The sequence below is a fragment of the Schistocerca gregaria genome, chromosome 1 (genome assembly GCF_023897955.1).
Source record: "Schistocerca gregaria isolate iqSchGreg1 chromosome 1, iqSchGreg1.2, whole genome shotgun sequence".
NCBI lineage: Eukaryota > Metazoa > Arthropoda > Insecta > Orthoptera > Acrididae > Schistocerca > Schistocerca gregaria.
The window spans coordinates 138,971,653-138,989,639 of NC_064920.1; the positions used below are offsets into that span (position 1 = coordinate 138,971,653).

The following is a 17,987-nucleotide window of genomic DNA, read 5'->3' on the forward strand; positions in this document are numbered from 1 at the left end:
GTCTGCAGTGTAGCCACGTAAGAAAGTGAAAGAGTTTAGTCAAGAAGAGAATAGAAGCTTTTGGAATTTGGTGCTGCAGAAGAGTGCTGAAGATTAAATGGGTAGATCACGTAACTAATGAGAGGTAGTGAATATAACTGATGAGAAAAAAGATTTGAGTGCAACCTGATTAGAAGAAGGGATCAGCTGACGGGACACATTCCGAGACACCAAAGGATTACTAATTTAGTATTGGAGGGAGTGTGGGCGTAAAAATCGTAGAGGGAAATCAACAGATGACAACAGTAAGCAGATTCAGAAGGATATAGGATACAGTGACATGAGGATGCTTGCTCAGGATAGAGTAGCATGGACAGCTGCACCAAACCAGTCTTCAGACTGAAACCACAGCAACAACAACAATGAGGTATAATTGTGAAAATATTTGTAACCTCATATGTTCACTTAGTTTGTTTTTTGTTTACAAGAAGAGCCACTAATAGGAAGCTAATGATTTGTCCTGCACTGCGACACAAGGTGGTACCTCTATGGGACATGCACTGTGAGTATGTTTCAGTTCGAAGATCATGTTCCGGCACCCGAAGATCGTGGGCATATACGGGGCGCTGTTCAAGCCGTTCAGGGCGTCGTTGTGGGCGTGCTGCGGCCTGACCTTCCTGCTGGTGCTGCTCGCTGCCAGACTGGTCAACTGGGTGCACAGCGACGGCAGCTGGAGCTGCGCCATGCTCTTCGTCTTCTCTGCCATCACTCTGCAAAGTGAGTAGGGGCGCCCTCTACAGCCGCTCACCGGCGTCAGGCATAGGAACATAAGACTGTTTCTCATCACGTGCAGACTTCGTTTCCACACTGCTTCCACACCAAAGCACTGTAACTTTTCACCACTCGAAGAGCACTGTCACTCCACAGTACTATCAGTACACGTATACCTCTATATCCCCCATCTTCCACCTGCCCTTGGCAACAACATCTGAAGGTCCATCGACCTATCAAGAGCAAATGTCTCTTACTTGCCACAAGCTTAATCGGCTCAGTCCTCCCCTCCTTAAAGAAAACATAGTGGGGAGGGGCCTTCAGGGAGAAACTTCTTAACCAATCGCCAGCATCACACCGTCCTGACTCCCTGAGTTGGCTCAGATGAATTCTCACCACCTTGCTGTTGGCGTGATACTGAAATCAGACAACTTCTGGAAGATAGTCACTTAACAATCTCGCAAGGCATCACAAAGCAGGATAGCGTTTTTCTGGTTAGCCTCTACATCTACATCTACATTTATACTCCGCAAGCCACCCAACGGTGTATGGCGGAGGGCACTTTACGTGCCACTGTCATTACCTCCCTTTTCTGTTCCAGTCGCGGATGGTTCGCTGGAAGAACGACTGCCGGAAACCTCCGTGCACGCTCAAATCTCTCTAATTTTACAATCGTGATCTCCTCGGGAGGTATAAGTAGGGGGAAGCAATATATTCGATACCTCATCCAGAAACGCACGCTCTCGAAACCTGGACAGCAAGCTACACCGCGATGCAGAGCGCTTCTCTTGCAGAGTCTGCCACTTGAGTTTGCTAAACATCTCCGTAACGCTATCACACTAACCAAATAACTCTGTGACGAAACGCGCGTCTCTTCTTTGGATCTTCTCTATCTCCTCCGTCAACCCGACCTGGTACGGATCCCACACTGATGAGCAATACTCAAGTACAGGTCGAACGAGTGTTTTCTAAGCCACCTCCTTTGTTGATGGACTACATTTTCTAAGGACTTTCCCAATGAATCTCAACCTGGTACCCGCCTTACCAACAATTCATTTTATATGATAATTCCACTTCAAATCGTTCCGTACGCATACTCCCAGATATTTTACAGAAGTAACTGCTACCAATGTTTGTTCCGCTACCATATAGTCATACAATAAAAGATCCTTCTTTCTTAGTATGCGCAATACATTACATTTGTCTCTGTTAAGGGTCAGTTGCCACTCCCTGCACCAAGTGCCTGTCCGCTGCAGATCTTCCTGTATTTCGCTGCTACTTTCTAATGCTGCAACGTCTCTGTATACTACAGCATCATCCGCGAAAAGCAGCATGGAACTTCCGACACTATCTACTAGGTCATTTATATATATTGTGAAAAGCAATGGTCCCATAACACTCCCCTGTTGCACGCCAGAGGTTACTTTAACGTCTGTAGACGTTTATCCATTGAGAACAACGTGCTGTGTTCTGTTTGCTAAAAACTCTTCAATCGAGCCAAACAGCTGGTCTGGTATTCCTTAGGCTCTTACTTTGGTTATAAGGCGACAGTGCGGAACTGTATCGAACGACCTCCGGAAGTCAAGGAAAACGGCATCCACCTGGGAGCCTGTATCTAATATTTTCTGGGTCTCATGAACAAATAAAGCGAGTTGGTTCTCACATGATCGCTGTTTCCGGAATCCATGTTGATTCCTACAGAGTAGATTCTGGGTTTCCAGATTGCTCGACGACCCTTCTTGAAGACTGGGACTACCTGTGCTCTTTTCCAACCATTTGGAACCTTCCGCTCCTCTAGGGGCCTGCGGTACACTGCTGTTAGAAGGGGGGCAAATTCTTTCGCGTACTCCGTGTAGAATCGAATTGGTATTCCGTCAGGTCCAGTGGACTTCCCCTGTTGAGTGATTCCAGTTGCTTTTCTATTCCTTGGACACTTATTTCGATGTCAGCCATTTTTTCGTTTGTGCGAGGATTTAGAGAAGGAACTGCAGTGCGGTCTTTCTCTTTGGAAAAAGGTGTTCAGTATTTCAGCTTTCCCTTACTCTCAGCCCAGGAATTCCTTAAGGAAACTTCATCCTCCATTTTCAGTTTAACGGGTCGCCTGCCCTTATTGTACTGGTCTGCTACTCTCCAGTGCGCCAGGAATATGTTCTTTCTTGCGGCATTCCATTTCCTCCAAATGATCACGTAATTGTTAACTTCATGTAAAAGATCGTTTATGGAACATAAATTTGATAACAGAGAGTTAACTTGAAACGTGAACATTATTTTGAAGTGTGTAGTACCACGGCACCCATTCACTGTTGTTTCAAACGCAAAGCTAATCCAATCCTGTCACTCATCCCACTTGGTTTGTGAGTTCCCATTATATGTAGTTATGCTTGGTTTTCAATTGCTTTTCAACATCTCAGCAAAGCAAGCCTGAAGATGATACGGAATGGTTGTGACATGAGAAACTGCACTATTAAATAGAAGTCTTTTGTATTGGCAGGATACAAATGCTGCAGCACTGTCACTAATAAGGGTCTTCCGCGCTCCAAATACCGCAATTATCTTGCTTAAATATTTGATAGACTCGTGGGCTGTGGTGTGTAATAGCAGTCAGCCATACTAACGGCGTGAAAGTGCCCACTACGACCAAGAGGTAGCAGATACCTTGCTTAGATTAAGGCAGAGGGCCTAAAAAATCTATTAATACTTTATCCAAGAGATGTTCTCCACTCGAAATAAGCTTCCCTGTTCCAGAATTTGGGTACGGTTTTGCTATGTTGCATCCCCTGTACCCTTCCATGAGCTTCCTTAAACCACAGTAAGGATTTGGCCATGTTAAGTGACCCTTGATTTTCATCAAGGTCTTATCTATTTTCAAATGTCCCCCACGTGGTAAATTGTGATAGTATTTACACACTGGCTGATTTAATTCTGTAGCGAAAAATATCTTGTCCTTATTATCCTAGTATGTCTTATAGTACAAGAGATCCTTCCAGAGACAATGGTTCAAATGGTTGAAATGGCTCTGAGCACTATCGGACTTCTGAGGTCATCAGTCCCCTAGAACTTAGGACTACTGAAACCTAACTAACCTAAGGACATCACACACATCCATGCCCGAGGCAGGATTCGAACCTGCGATGGTAGCGGTCGCGCGGGCCCAGACTGTAGCTCCTAGAATTGCTCGGCCATCTCGCCCGGCCAGGACAATGTCTGGCGGCTTCAGGTCCTCTATTAATCTGTTGTTAAATTTTTGCCAGTCGTTTTTAACCCTGCTGTTTTTCTGATAAGTAGCCAAAGAAGCCCTCAGTTTCTCCCAAGACCTTCGACGCACACACACCCCCCTCATCCTCCTGTGGGGTATCCGAACTTCTGGATTCCTATTGGAACATTCAGTTCAGTGCATCAGGAATTACGTTTTCAGTGCCCTTAATACGTTTAACCTGAAATCTAAAAGCCGACATCCAAACGGCCCGTCGGTCTCTCCTTCCTTACGGGGACAATGACAGCCTTGTAAGACCGTCAGGCAGCTGCTGACCAATTAGTTTCCTCAAATCGCACACCTTAGGGGGAGACAATATGCATGGTGACTGCTATACAGGGACCTCAACGGCTAAATGTATCTCATATTGTATTTCACTCGTTACCCCCAGCTTTCCTGTTAGAACTTCTAGGAATTCACTCAATATCTATACCAGCTTATTCGCTTACTCCTTTCTTAAGTGAGCTTCATTAAACGGTGACTCTTCTTCTTCCATGTTATACAACTGTCCCGGAGAGCTACGCTTACAAAATCTGCAGCTTCTTTATGGCTGAACTGTAAACACAAAACTCTTATTTGATAATCCAGAATACACCCTGTTCTCCATAAGAAATCGCAACCTAACAGTCCCATCCATCACAATAAATTCAGTTGGTTATGTGAACCCCTGGAAGCCTAATCTAATTCTCATCTTGCCGGCTACATGCAACATGATCTTTGCTTCATTGCGGTAAATTACTAACATGGAGCAACCGTTGATACCATCTCCTCTCTAAAAAGAGGACATTACTACCTGAATCCACTATCATACACTCTGGTTCTTTATTCACGCTTGCACACACAGGGGTAAGAAAACGTGTGACATTGCTTTACTTCACTGCAACTTTTCAATAGCTCTTGCAAATCGTTTCGCTTCGCTATCCTCCACTGGCGTCAACTTTGTCTGGTCCTACCTCTTGGGACCCTGTTATTTCGTACTGAAAGACCAGGAAGATTACTCCTCTAATATAATATTTTCTTTCAGACACTCCCCCCTGAGACACTCCCTGGGGTGGAACTCCCCCTACGTTCAGTGACTCGGTCCTATCTTGCCTAACTATACGCCTCTCATCTCTGAATCTGAAACTGTCGATGATTCATATGACTTCATCGAGATCCTGGAAGCTCACTAGTTTAGCAACAAAAATAAGTCGAGACAAATCTTCTCGTGATATTCCTTCCAGAATTTGCTAACCATCTTCGCTTCCATCCGCTGTAGACACGAGGCCGAAACTGCTGTTCTAACATGCTCAATTTAACGCACGTGTGTTTCACTCGAGCCTTGTAGTCGGTAGCAATGCCTGTTAATCAACTCATTCCTCACACTACTCATTTTTGCACAAGACCTCACTAATTACCCTTCTTAACCTTCCATGGGCTAAAAGACAGACAACCTGAAACAACGTATAATCAGCAGTTAGTAAGGCCCTAGCCTGCTCTTCCAACCTAACGGACAACCACACTACCTGCACCATCTACTCTTTAGTATCTATGGCCAGTCTCTCAGTTTCTTGAAATACAGCACACAGAGAGTTTGGGAGTTTCCCAAACATCTTCAAGATCAGACACAGCTTCCCATCTTCCTCGTTGTGAGGGAGAGCAATGAACACCTGGAGTGAATAATTACTAATTACAATCAAATATCACATTTTTCGTAAATCATTGTTTATCTGTCTACGCTACAATAGATCCGAGTCATGTTACGTGCAGTACCTTATTTTCCTCATTAACAATAGCTGCCTTGAAATGGCTTACGGGTGAATTTTAAATGTAATGAAATATAAGACAGGGGCTTACGCCCTAACACGAATAAAATATCTTGTTATTTTAAAATAACCGCGGATCTATAAACATTAGGTTACAATCTCATTAAAAACGGCCTATTGTAATAAAATAAGAGGCAATACATTTTTCTTTTGTAAAAGTCCTCAACAAAGGCAGCAAGTAAGTAAATCAGGATACACGACGGAGTGGAATAGGAAAAGAGAAAAGCGTTGACAATGGCCTCTGGACAAGCATGAATCAGGCATCTAATTAGTCTTGCGTAATCGGGGGTGTAGTAATAAATGTATGATAGAATAGTAATCCACTTCTTTCTTTCAATAAATAATGTAGCAAAAAAAAACCATCCACGTAAAAAAAATATAAAGAGATAAAAATATAAACTGTATATACAAGTAGTGAAATACAGGATTCAGCCATCAATGTGCTATGACATGTCGACCGCTATCTCAGGACTGCAAATCAAGACAGGAGACAGGCTCTGAGGTCAGAAAACAGACAGACGTACAAAAATTAGAGCAACTCAGGACAGACATTATACACCCACAGTCTGAAATATAAAGTAAACGGGTCACAAAGAACATAAATCCGTTAGTATTTAAATATACTAAAATTTTGATATCTGTCTCACGTGAGGTATCACAAATAAACTAACAGAATGCGTAAGGGTGAGCTATGCCACATTACATCTAGATGCACGTTTAGTCCTTCTGCGGCAATGTGTAGCAGAGTAAGCAGTTAGAGCACTTGAGTAGGAGCGTTGGCCTGTAAGTCAATGATACAATCACTGAAATGAAATAAGCGATTGGGACAGAGGGGATTGATACTACGTAATTCCTCTCAGTGCCACAAGTAATAGTATGAGGAAGTGAATTAATATCTCATGCTCTATGCTCTGACTCAATTCTTGTCAGAAAACAAGACGTGGCTTGAACAGATACTAAACTGATGAAGTACACTGAACCTGAATCCAAATATCTAGCTCAACGTATTATGCGAAAGGGAAACAAACAACCAAAGAAAATAATGTATCGAGGCCGACTACATTTCGTCTGACATGATTCCTACCACCATATCACAGTAATGCAATTAGTTTTATCTCATGATTATCTGATGTGGATAAGTCTGCAAAGATTGAATTATCACGTGTGTTAATGTGAAAGAAATTACGAGCGTGAGCAACTGGCTGTAAACATGAGGGTTGGAACTGTAATAGTGACAGCTATTTATTTACAGCTCGTACAAAATACATACTTGTTGCAAAGTAGTCACCAGCATTGTGTATAACCCGTTGCCAGCGATGTGGAAGTCGTAGGATACTCTTAGCAGTACCAGTTGTGTTGACAATTCGAGCGGCGCAGTCTATTGCCCGACGAATTTTTAGCAGTTCTGAAGCGAATGCCGCGAAGTGTTTCCTTCAGTTTAGAAATCGAGCTGGAATCACGAGGGCTTAACTCAGGGGAGTGCAGTAGGGTGGTATAGCACTTAGCATCCCCATCAGTCAAACAAATCAGTAACAGTTTGCATTGTACGTTCCCAAACAACAATGGAGTTTTTATGGATGGCAATGCGATGTTTCACCAGCCCACAACTGTTCGCGATTGGTTTGATGAACTTTCTAGACAGTTCGAGTGAATGATTTGACCACCCATATCGCCCAACGAGAATTCCATCGAACATGTATGGGGCATAATGTAGAGGTCACTTTGTGCAACATTTTCGCAATTACGGACGGATGTAGAGGCAGCATGGCTCAGTATTTCTGCAGGGGAATTGCAACTATTTGTTGGGTCTGTACCACGACGAGCTGGTGTACTATGCTGACGTGAGAGAAGGTCCGATGCGATGACTTTTTCCACCCCACTGTATGTTGCTGAATGCACCTGTAAATACACTACTGGCCATTAAAATTGCTACATCAAAAATAAACGTAGATGATAAACGGGTATTCATTGGACAAGTGTATTATACTAGAACTGGCATGTGATTACATTTTCACGCAATTTGGGTGAATAGGTCCTGAAAAATCAATACCCAGAACAACCACCTCTGGCCATAATAACGGCCTTGATACCACTGGGCATTGAGTCAAACAGAGCCTGGATGGCATGTACAGGTACAGCTGCCCTTGCAGCTTCAACACGATACCACAGTTCATTAAGAGTAGTGACTGGCGTATTGTGACAAACCAGTTGCTCGGCCACCATTGACCAGACGTTTCCAGTTGGTGAGAGTTCTGGAGAATGTGCTGGCCAGGGCAGCAGCCGAACATTTTCTGTATCCAGAAAGGCCCCTACAAGACCTGCAAGATGCGGTCGTACATTATCCTGCTGAAATGTAGCGTTTCGCAGGGATCGAATGAAGGGTAGAGCCACGAGTCGTAACACATCTGAAATGTAACGTCCACTGTTCGAAGTGCCGTGAATGCGAACAAGAGTTGACACAGACGTGTAAACAATGGCAACCCATACCACCACGCTGGGTGATAAGCCAGTATGGCGATGACGAACACACGCTTGCAATGTGGGTTCACCGCCATGTCGCCAGACGAAGGCGACCATGATGATGCTATAGACAGAACCTGGATTCATCCGAAAAATGACGTTTTGCCATTCGTGCACCCAGGTTCGTCGTTGAATACACCATCGCAGGTGCTCCTGTCAGTATTGCAGCGTCAAGGGCAACTGTAGCCATGGTCTCCAAGCTGATAGTCCATGCTGCTGCAAACGTCGTCGAACTGTTCGTACAGATGGTTGTTGTCTTGCAAACGTCCACATCTGTTGACTCAGGGATCGAGACGTGACTGCACGATCCCTTACAGCCATGCGGATAATATGCCTATAATCTCTACTACTAGTGATAAGAGGCCGTTGGGATCCATCACGGCGTTCCGTATTACACTTCTGAACGCACCGATTCTATATTCTGCTATCTGCTATTGGATCTCCACCAACGCGAGCAGCAATGTCGCGATACGATGAACCACAATCACGATAGGCTACAATCTGACCTTTATCAAAGTCGGAGACGTGATGGAACACAATTCTTGTTCTTACACGGCGCATCGCAACAACGATTCACCAGGCAACGCCGGTCAACTGCTTTTTGTGTATGAGAAATCGGTTGGAAACTTTCCTCATGTCAGCACGTTGTAGGTGTTGCCACTGGTGCCAACCTTGTGTGAATGCTCTGAAAAGCTAATCATTTGCTTATCACTGCATATTCTTCGCGTCGATTAAATTTCGCGTCTGTAGCAGATTATCTTCGTGGTGTCGCAATTTGAATGGCCAGCAGGGTACAAGGTGTCCATAATTAAAGTTCCAGTTTCAAAACGCAGTCGAAAGAGGACCACTGCTCTGAATAAAGTCAAGTTTGAACAGAATATTCTTGGCGCCGGGGGAAACGTCGTAGAAAAAAAATACAAAATTTGACCAGTAGATGTCATTGTCCTTTGGGACACGTATGTTCGTCAATTTGTCTCCGAGATCCTCATGTGTCCATTAAAGACCGCACGCTGCTGGTAAAGCTATTTTACAAGAAAGGTGAGTTTGTGCCAATAACCCTGCCGAGTTTCTGGACGTTCAAGGCTATGAAACAAGGCATTTCTCCGAGGCTTGCAAAGGGTCTGGAAAAAATGAATGACCATAACTTTTCCCTTATTCTGCCTAGGAATGGTATGCATTCCACTATGTTCGGATATTCATGTCTATCTAATCTAATGCGTGAAAGTTCGAGTTATTAACTTAAGTTTTGTACATATATATTTTCCCTAAACCACTCACTAAGCGTTCCGTCCATCTGACTGCGGAACGTGCGCAAAGTGTGGGGTGCGTGTAGAGCTGGCGAGCCAGTGGCAGCGACGCGTGTGCGCAGGCGCGGCGGTGCCCGCGCGATGGGCGAGCTGGCGGCTGCTGCTGCTGTGCAGCGTGCTGTCGGCGCTGCTGCTGGACACGCACTACTCGGCCGCCATCGTGACGTCACTCCTGCTGCCGCCGCCTCGCACCATCAACACCAAGGTAGACCTCGTGCACAGCCCGCTCGCGTTCGGCCTCGAGAACCTGAGCAACGTCCAGGAGTACTTCGAGGTACGAGCTAGCCTACTTCGCTTGCTGAATGATAACCTACTGGGCACTACTTGTGAATGATAGAAAAATCGAAATTTTTCTACATCTTCATCATATTCCATTGTCGTTCCTGGTTACATTAATATACACTACTGGCTACTGTTCTAAGTTGCTACACCATGAGGAAATGCAGACGATAAACGGGTATTCATTGGACAAATATATTATACTGGAACTCACATGTGATTACATTTTCACCCAATTTGGGTACATAGGTCCTGAAAAATCAGTACCCAGAACAACCACCTCTGGCTGTAACAACGGCCTTGATACGCCTGGGCATTGAGTCAAACACAGCTTGGATGGCGTGTACAGGTATAGCTGCTCGTGCAGCTTCAACATGATATCACAGTTCATCAAGAGTAGTGGCTGGCGTATTGCGGCGATGAGCCAGTTGCTCGGCCACCATTGACCAGACGTTTTCAATTGGAGAGAGATCTGGAGAATGTGCTGGCCAGGGCAACAGTCGAACAATTTCTGTATCCAGAAAGGCCCGTACAGTACCTGCAACATGCGGTTGTGAATTATCCTGCTAAAATGGAGGATATCGCAGGGATCAAAAGAAGGGTAGAGCCACTGGTCGTAAAACGTCTGAAATGTAACGTCTACTGTTCAAAACGCCGTCAATTCGACTAAGAGGTGACCGAGACTTGTAACCAGTGGCACCCCATACCATCACGCCGGATGCGCTGGTATGGCGATGACCAATACACGCTTCCAATGTGCGTTCACCGCGATGTCGCCAAACACGGATGTGACCATCATGATGCTGTAAACAGAACCTGGATTCATCCGAAAAAATCACTTTTTGCCATTCGTGCACCCAGGTTCGTCGTTGAGTACACCATCGCAGGCGCTCCTGTCTGTGATGCAGCTTCAACGGTAACCACAGACATGGTCTCCGAGCTGATAGTCCATGCTGCTGCAGACGTCGTCGAACTGTTCGTGCAGATGGTTGTTGTCTTTCAAACGTCCCCATCTGTTGACTCACGGATCGAGACGTGGCTGCACGATCCGTTACAGCCATGCGGATAAGATGCCTGCCACTCGACTGCTAGTGATACGAGGCCGTTGGGATCCATCACGGCGTTGCGTATTACCCTCCTGAAGCCACCGATGCCATATTCTGCTAACAGTCATTGGATCTTGACCAACGCGAGCAGCAATGTCGCGATACGATAAACCACAATTACGATAGGCTACAATCTGACCTTTATCAAAGTCGGAGACGTGATGGTACGCTATTCTTCGTCTTACACGAGGCATCACAACAAAGTTTAACGAGGCAACGCCGGTCAACTGCTGTTTGTGTATGAGAAATCGGTTGGAAACTTTCCTCATGTCAGCACGTTGTAGGTGTCGACACCGGCGCCTTCCTTGTGTGAGTGCTCTGAAAAGCTAATCATTTGCATATCACAGCACCTTATTCCTGTAGGTAGCACGTCATCTTCTTGGTGTAGCAATTTTAATGGCCAGCAGGGTATAAGGTGTCCGTAATTAAAGTTCCAGTTTCAAAAGGCAGTCGAAAGAGGACCACTGCTCAGAATAAAGTCAAGTTTGAACAGAATATTCTTGGCGCCGGGGAAATCGTCGTAGAAAAAAAAACAAATTTGACCAGTGGATGTCATTGTCCTTTGGGACACGTATGTTCGTCAATTTGTCTCCGAGATCCTCATGTCCCCATTGAAGACCGCACGCTGCTGGTAAAGCTATTTTACAAGAAAGGTGAGTCTCCGCCAATAACCCTGCCGAGTTTCTGGACTTTCAAGGCTATGAAACAAGGCATTGCTCCGAGGCTTGCAAAGGATCTGGAAAAAATGATGGCAAAATTCGAACAACTTTCTGAGGACGGCCGCCAAAGCTCAGAGACGTCGTGAATAACTGTAAAAAATATTCAGAGCTCAATAACATTACTGAACATCATAAAAATTATAATAATTACAATAGTCAAGAATAATGAAGTGTTTCTAAAAGCCGCATAGCTGTATTAAGAAGCTTTCTTCGCAGATAACAGTTTCACTTCAGTATAGACGCATCTTCAGATTTATGATGGTTATTCTTTCATAATGTAGACGGACAGTTACGAAGTACCAGCATTCGAGAAGTTATGCACGTTTCTATTATGACAAACCATCAGTGTTGTTTGATTCTTAACGTGCTGAACTGAAAGCACGCATCGTTCAAAGCATTCCGAACGTCACCCGCGAGTCACTCCGATGTGTGTTGATCATGCTGTTTCTCGATTTCAACTTGTGGCAGGAAACGACCTCATGACAATTAGTAAGTGATTCCATTTCTCTTTGTATGCCTCAGGACAATTAAAAACAGATTTTTCTCATGCGATGTAGTACGATCTTGCCGTGGTGGATGGGCTTTCCTAAATAACAGAGCGACAATCGTTGACTGCAGAACTTGTGCTTCAAGCTCTCAGCGATTATTTTTCGAATATATTGTATATGTTGGTACCACTGCCAGTTTGTAGCATCTCTGGATTGTCATATTTGCTCCTGTTTACTTGGCTGTGGTGTGGCATTTTGTTTATGTCCAATTGAAAGTTTGTTGCCTAAGTGCTATAGATTTTTGTGGGTGTACGTATTTTTTTGTGTGCAATAAATACTGACAGTGTCACACATCAAGGAATTTAATAAAAGAAAATTCATGGTTTACAAAGCTGTCCACAATACTGGGAAGAAGCTTTGAAACAGTTCTTCAGGAAATGACTCTCACATAGCTCACCTTCTGATGATTTAAATTTTTAATATTAACATTCTTACTGTTTATGCTGGATTCTAATCTTTTCCTACTACTTTGTTGCTCAGTTATTTCCAGGCAATCTACACCACTGCATTTTTTGCATTTGTGCACTTCCTTTAGCAAAGGGGGTGCTTTGATAATTGATAATAGATTATGAAATTATATCACAACACAACTCCCGTCCCCCAAATTTCACATGTTACAATGAATTGAGTGTAGAACTCTACCTCTAGGCTGATCTAAGTTCTTTTAAGCAATTATATATTCATTTATGTAAAATGTTGTTATCTCCCGATTAACTTCATGGCACAAACAAAAATTTAATAGTTGTTTTTGCTTAAGTATATCGACATAAATATAATTAATATACATTCATTAGAGAACCAAAAAATGATAGAAGTAATGCGAAGAGGAAGCTTGAAGATGAACCAATATAACAGGATGAAGACTATGTTTTGAGAATGTTCCCAGGCACAATTTAATATGACCCGTGCCTTCATTCACAGTTTCCCTTATCCGGTCGCTCTGGCCGAGCGGTTCTACGCGCTTCAGTCCGGAACCGCGCTGCTGCTGCGGTCGCAGGTTCGAATCCTGCCTTGGGCATGGATGTGTGTGTTGTCTTTATATTAGTTAGGTTCAAATGGCTCTGAGCACTATGGGACTCAATTTCTGAGGTCATCAGTCTCCTAGAACTTAGAACTACTTAAACCTAACTAACCTAAGGACATCACACACATCCATGCCCGAGGCAGGATTCGAACCTCCGACCGTTGCGGTCGCGCCGTTCCAGACTGTAGCGCCTAGAACCACTCGGCCACTCCAGCCGGCAGTTAGGTTTTAGTATTTCCAAGTCTGGGGAACTGAAGACCTCAGATGTTAGGTCCCATAGTGCTTAGAGCCATTTAGTTTCCCTTAAGTTGTATTTTCATAATTTTGTGACATATTTTCCTATATTTATAAAGCTTTGCACTTTTTTTCTCTTTAACTTGCAAGTATCTATGTCTGTCTACTAGCTGTAAACTTTACTGCATTTTGAACTAAAACATAGAGAAACAAAATTATAGTTAGGAAAAAAATTCTAAAAATTAAAATATTTTCAAGATAATGTACATGATGTGCAGAATTAAACAGGTCTAGTATCTCAGTCATTATGTCATACACACAGCATATGGTAAATATGTTGTATCCTTTACATGTGTGTTATGTGATTAAATGGTAACTGATTTACTGGAAGCGTATCAGGTAAACGTACACATCACTTTTTTGTGACATCTGTTTACGAACGTCAATGAATTCTAAATTGTCCAAAACATCGGAATTTGTTTAAAAAGTGTTCTACATTAATTTTGATAAACTATAGAGCTATAAAACATCACTTGGTGCCGATTATTTCTTAATGCAGAGCCTAAAAAGTACCCATGAGAGACCATCAGGCGCATATATTTGTATAAGACGTAGTCAAATAAAAACGAGAAAATGGAAAAATGTAAGTAAACTTTTTATTACTTCAATAGTAATCGCATAACTGTTAACAAATTTATCCCACGAAAAGACAAGGCGGTGAGTGCCTTTATGTAGGAATGTATGTGTTTGTCTATGGAACCGTGGTTGTACCCAAGTGATTGTGTCCAAAACAAATCGACACCCAGGAATGTCTTTCTTCAGGGATCGAAAAATAAGTAGATAGTATGGTGAAGGATCGGGTCTCTATGTAGGATGTGTACAGGCCGTCCAGGGAAACTTTACAGCATACTCGAAATAATCTTGACAACATGTACGTGGGTATTTTGTTAGCAAAATATTTCGACAACTCTGCAGAAGTTTCGATGGGTAGCTCTTAAACATCCTCCATACAGTCCCGATCGCTTCCTATGCGATTTCCATATTTTCGGTGCTCTGAAGAAAGACATTCGCCTGGCTCTGTTGGCAATTACAAACATTTTCCCACGGAGTCAGTGACCTTCTTGTCTTACAGTGGGATAAATGTATTAACATTTATAGTAATAAGGTTTGAAATAAGAAGCAGTTCACTTTTTTCAATCTGTCTCATTTTGATTTGGCTGTCCCTTGTAGATCCCTGGTCAACACATCAAACCTGTGGCTCGTTTCGTGGCTTCTCACATGTGCCACGGGGCCTGACCTTTTATCTCGTTCGCCACCCTGGAGTTTATATGATGCTTTAATCTGACAAAAGTGGTTACTGTGTCTCCATCTCAACATATCAGCATGAAGCTGAGAGCACTCAGTAACCTCCGTTCCCTTTCTCTTCTCTAAGCTTCTCCATTCTCTTGATATTTCGGCACACCTTCATTTAGTCTCTTGATGTAATACAAAATTTGAACAAGACCTTGGTGGAAATTTTCACAGGTTGCGTCTCGGTCTACCTAACCAGCCACGAGATGTGCATTTCAGAAAGAGTGGAACACAAAGGAAAAAGCCAGCCTTTAAAACTGAATTAAGTGGACATTCCCACACATCTACACTGAAGACCAAGAAACCTGTTCTGAATCTATGATCGCACATATACTTCCAATCATCCTGACATTCATCCACCTATGGTTAGAATTATATAAGGCGTAACACTGGCTGCTGATATGAAATAAAAAGGAAATAAAATTAGCCATGACTATATGTTAAGTAAGTAGCAAAAAAGCACTCTGCTGATCTAAATAAAGCCAAGTTAATCACTGAAAGCAATAATTTCATGAAATTTAGATGAAACAGATGTCTTTTATTACTCCAGTGTAGGAAAGAAAAATCGCGCTGCATCTGATACATCATATCGCGATAGAGCGATTGTCTCTTTTGTTGTTGTTCACCCTGACAGTGATGAGGACACACGTGAGAATGTTAACCCTTGCGATCAACACAAAAACTATTCATTTTTTTTAACACTGCAAGTATCATAAATTGAAAAAATTCTTCAGGACCGGAATGATCACTAGTATTTTAAGAAAGTTTATACACAAATCGGACTCCAAAATAAATATGTTTATGTACTCACTCAGATTATATACAATCCAAAAACATAATAAATACTACTAATTTCACAAAACAAAAACACAGTTTTCATTCTCACTAAAAAATATACTTCACATGTCATTTCAGAACAAAGATTCTTTATTCCTACTAACACAGTGTACTTTAATGTGAAAGTTCAAAAACAAGTATTCTGGTTACATGCCAAAGGCTAGATAATAGATCACGTATCAGTGTGTCGTGCGTCTATGTACGCTAGCATGTCTTCCTGTAAAAGACGTGTTTACCTGTATGGTGAGTTATGTTTCAATTTAATTACAGCGCAGGACACAAATTGACAATGGACTATTACAGAAAGTTTGACAGATTTTACTGTAGGGTAATTCCATGTCAATTCAACGCAGCAACCAACCTGACAGACTTATATATCTTTGAAGTGTGGTTCATTTCGCGATCCATATGAGAGGTGTAAAACTACCTATTTGTAGAGGTAACTGAGAACTGTGAATAAAGTTAGCAGTGTTTGGAAATTGTGTGAAATTTACATGCATCTGTCTCAATATAAATGTCTATAATTCTGGTACTAATCCAGATAATGCAATGAAACTTATATCATAGAAACTCTAATGAGCAGAGCTTTACATTTACATGCAACATAATGGTTTTCTAAGAACACAACTCATGGTCACTGGCCTTACATTTGACCTTTAATATCTCAAAATACCCCACCTTCAATTTTTGTAAACATCTTGCACTGACTCAGTATGCCACTATAAACACGGTAAATATCGAGATGGGACGCCAGTTTCATCAGGGATAAACACTTATTTCGTCTAAATCACGCAAAGCAGCTATTTTTATTATTAATGAAATGCGCGCAGTGCGCAAATACAAGCAAATATAAATGCAAATCCCTATACGTCACTCTAGCGGTAGTTTTATTATTGACGTTGTTCTGTCTCTGTAGTTTTTTCCATGGTATCTTCCAGAGTGTTGACCGCACAGTTCGCATACGCAGTCTTCACTCGACTAGTGGAATCTCTTGTTTAGGCAGAACTTTGGGCGGAATCCATGTGTTGAGTACCGTGTTACCACGTGTCAGGGTTCGTAGCTTGTCTGTTTCCACTCTTCTGTTATTATGGCGTCCGTTGAGTAGAAGTCGTCCCCCGTACAGTCGTGTGTTTCTATGAGTGTCTGGCGTGTACTTTGTATTCTGCTGTCTTCTATGAAGAAGCTATCTTACATTAAGATGTAAACCAGACTTGAAGCTGCTCTCTTCCCAACGTCCAGGATTCCATTTAGGTAGAGGGACTTGATTTTCTCTAGTGTTATTAGGACACAGACGTTCGGTTTTTTAAGATTATGTGGATACGACTAGTCGTTATTGGTGCTATAACTATTTTAAATATTTTCGTTGCCGTTTTTATTGATAGTTTTTGAGGATGTCGGATGCTGTAAATTGTTTTTATTGCTGCTGTTGCTCTTTCTTTCGCATGGGTATTAAATGGTGCAAGTGTTGTTTGCAGAGTGTCTCCGAGGTTTTAGTGTTTTGGCACTATTTCTAATGGCTTGTTTTAAAGGTCCAGCGTTTCTTTTGAAGTGGGTTTACCACCTCAGAAAAACATGTGTTTGGTTTTGCTTTGGTTTATTTGTAACTCATTTTCCACAGTCCATGACGTAAGTCTGTTTGGCACCTAAAAGGACTGCTTTGTCTTCTGAACCTATTACCATGTCATGTGGATGATGTATGAGTGTCGCTGAGCTGTCTGTGATGATCTTCGTGATGTCTCTTGTCATGATGTTGAATAGTGTCGGACTCATTGTGTTTCTTTGTAGTACTGCATTTGTGTTAAATTGTCACATACGGAGATATCATCAAATATCTGGATGTGGCTGTACCCCAGGATGTCTGAAAGTACTTTCCTTCCCAGGTGTGTATCACCTTTCAGTAGACTGAGTTTTCGGGTGCATGTTTTTCTGTTAATGGTGTAAAATGTTTTGCTATAGTCTATAAAGACTACAAAATATTTTTTTCCCTGGATGTCATAGTACGTCTTGAGCTTGCTGTGATAAGCAGCTCACTGCATGTAGGGCTCTTGTTCCCTCCTTGAAGCCAAGCTGGCGTCCTGGTATTTGAGCGTCTACTTCAGCGGTAAGCCTTCTGGTTAATATTTCCATAAAAGTTTGAAATATGCTCAAATATGAAACTTTTCTTTCAGAACAGTAGGTAATAGTAGTCAATATAATTCTCAAAAAGTGGTCAAAATTTCTTCCAGTAAACAGCCAGTCAGACAGACTTTTGTGTA

At 42.5% G+C, this 17,987-nt stretch overlaps 1 protein-coding gene across 1 annotated transcript in view; it reads left to right on the forward strand.

Moving 5' to 3' along the window:
* The window catches only part of LOC126334722 (glutamate receptor ionotropic, delta-2-like), a 78,228-nt gene that overhangs the window by 43,490 nt on the left and 16,751 nt on the right, over positions 1 to 17,987 (forward strand). The window contains exons 5-6 of the mRNA XM_049997297.1: positions 557 to 756; positions 9,662 to 9,909. Of these exons, the coding sequence (XP_049853254.1) occupies positions 557 to 756; positions 9,662 to 9,909 (448 nt within the window). The remainder of the gene's footprint in view (positions 1 to 556; positions 757 to 9,661; positions 9,910 to 17,987) is intronic.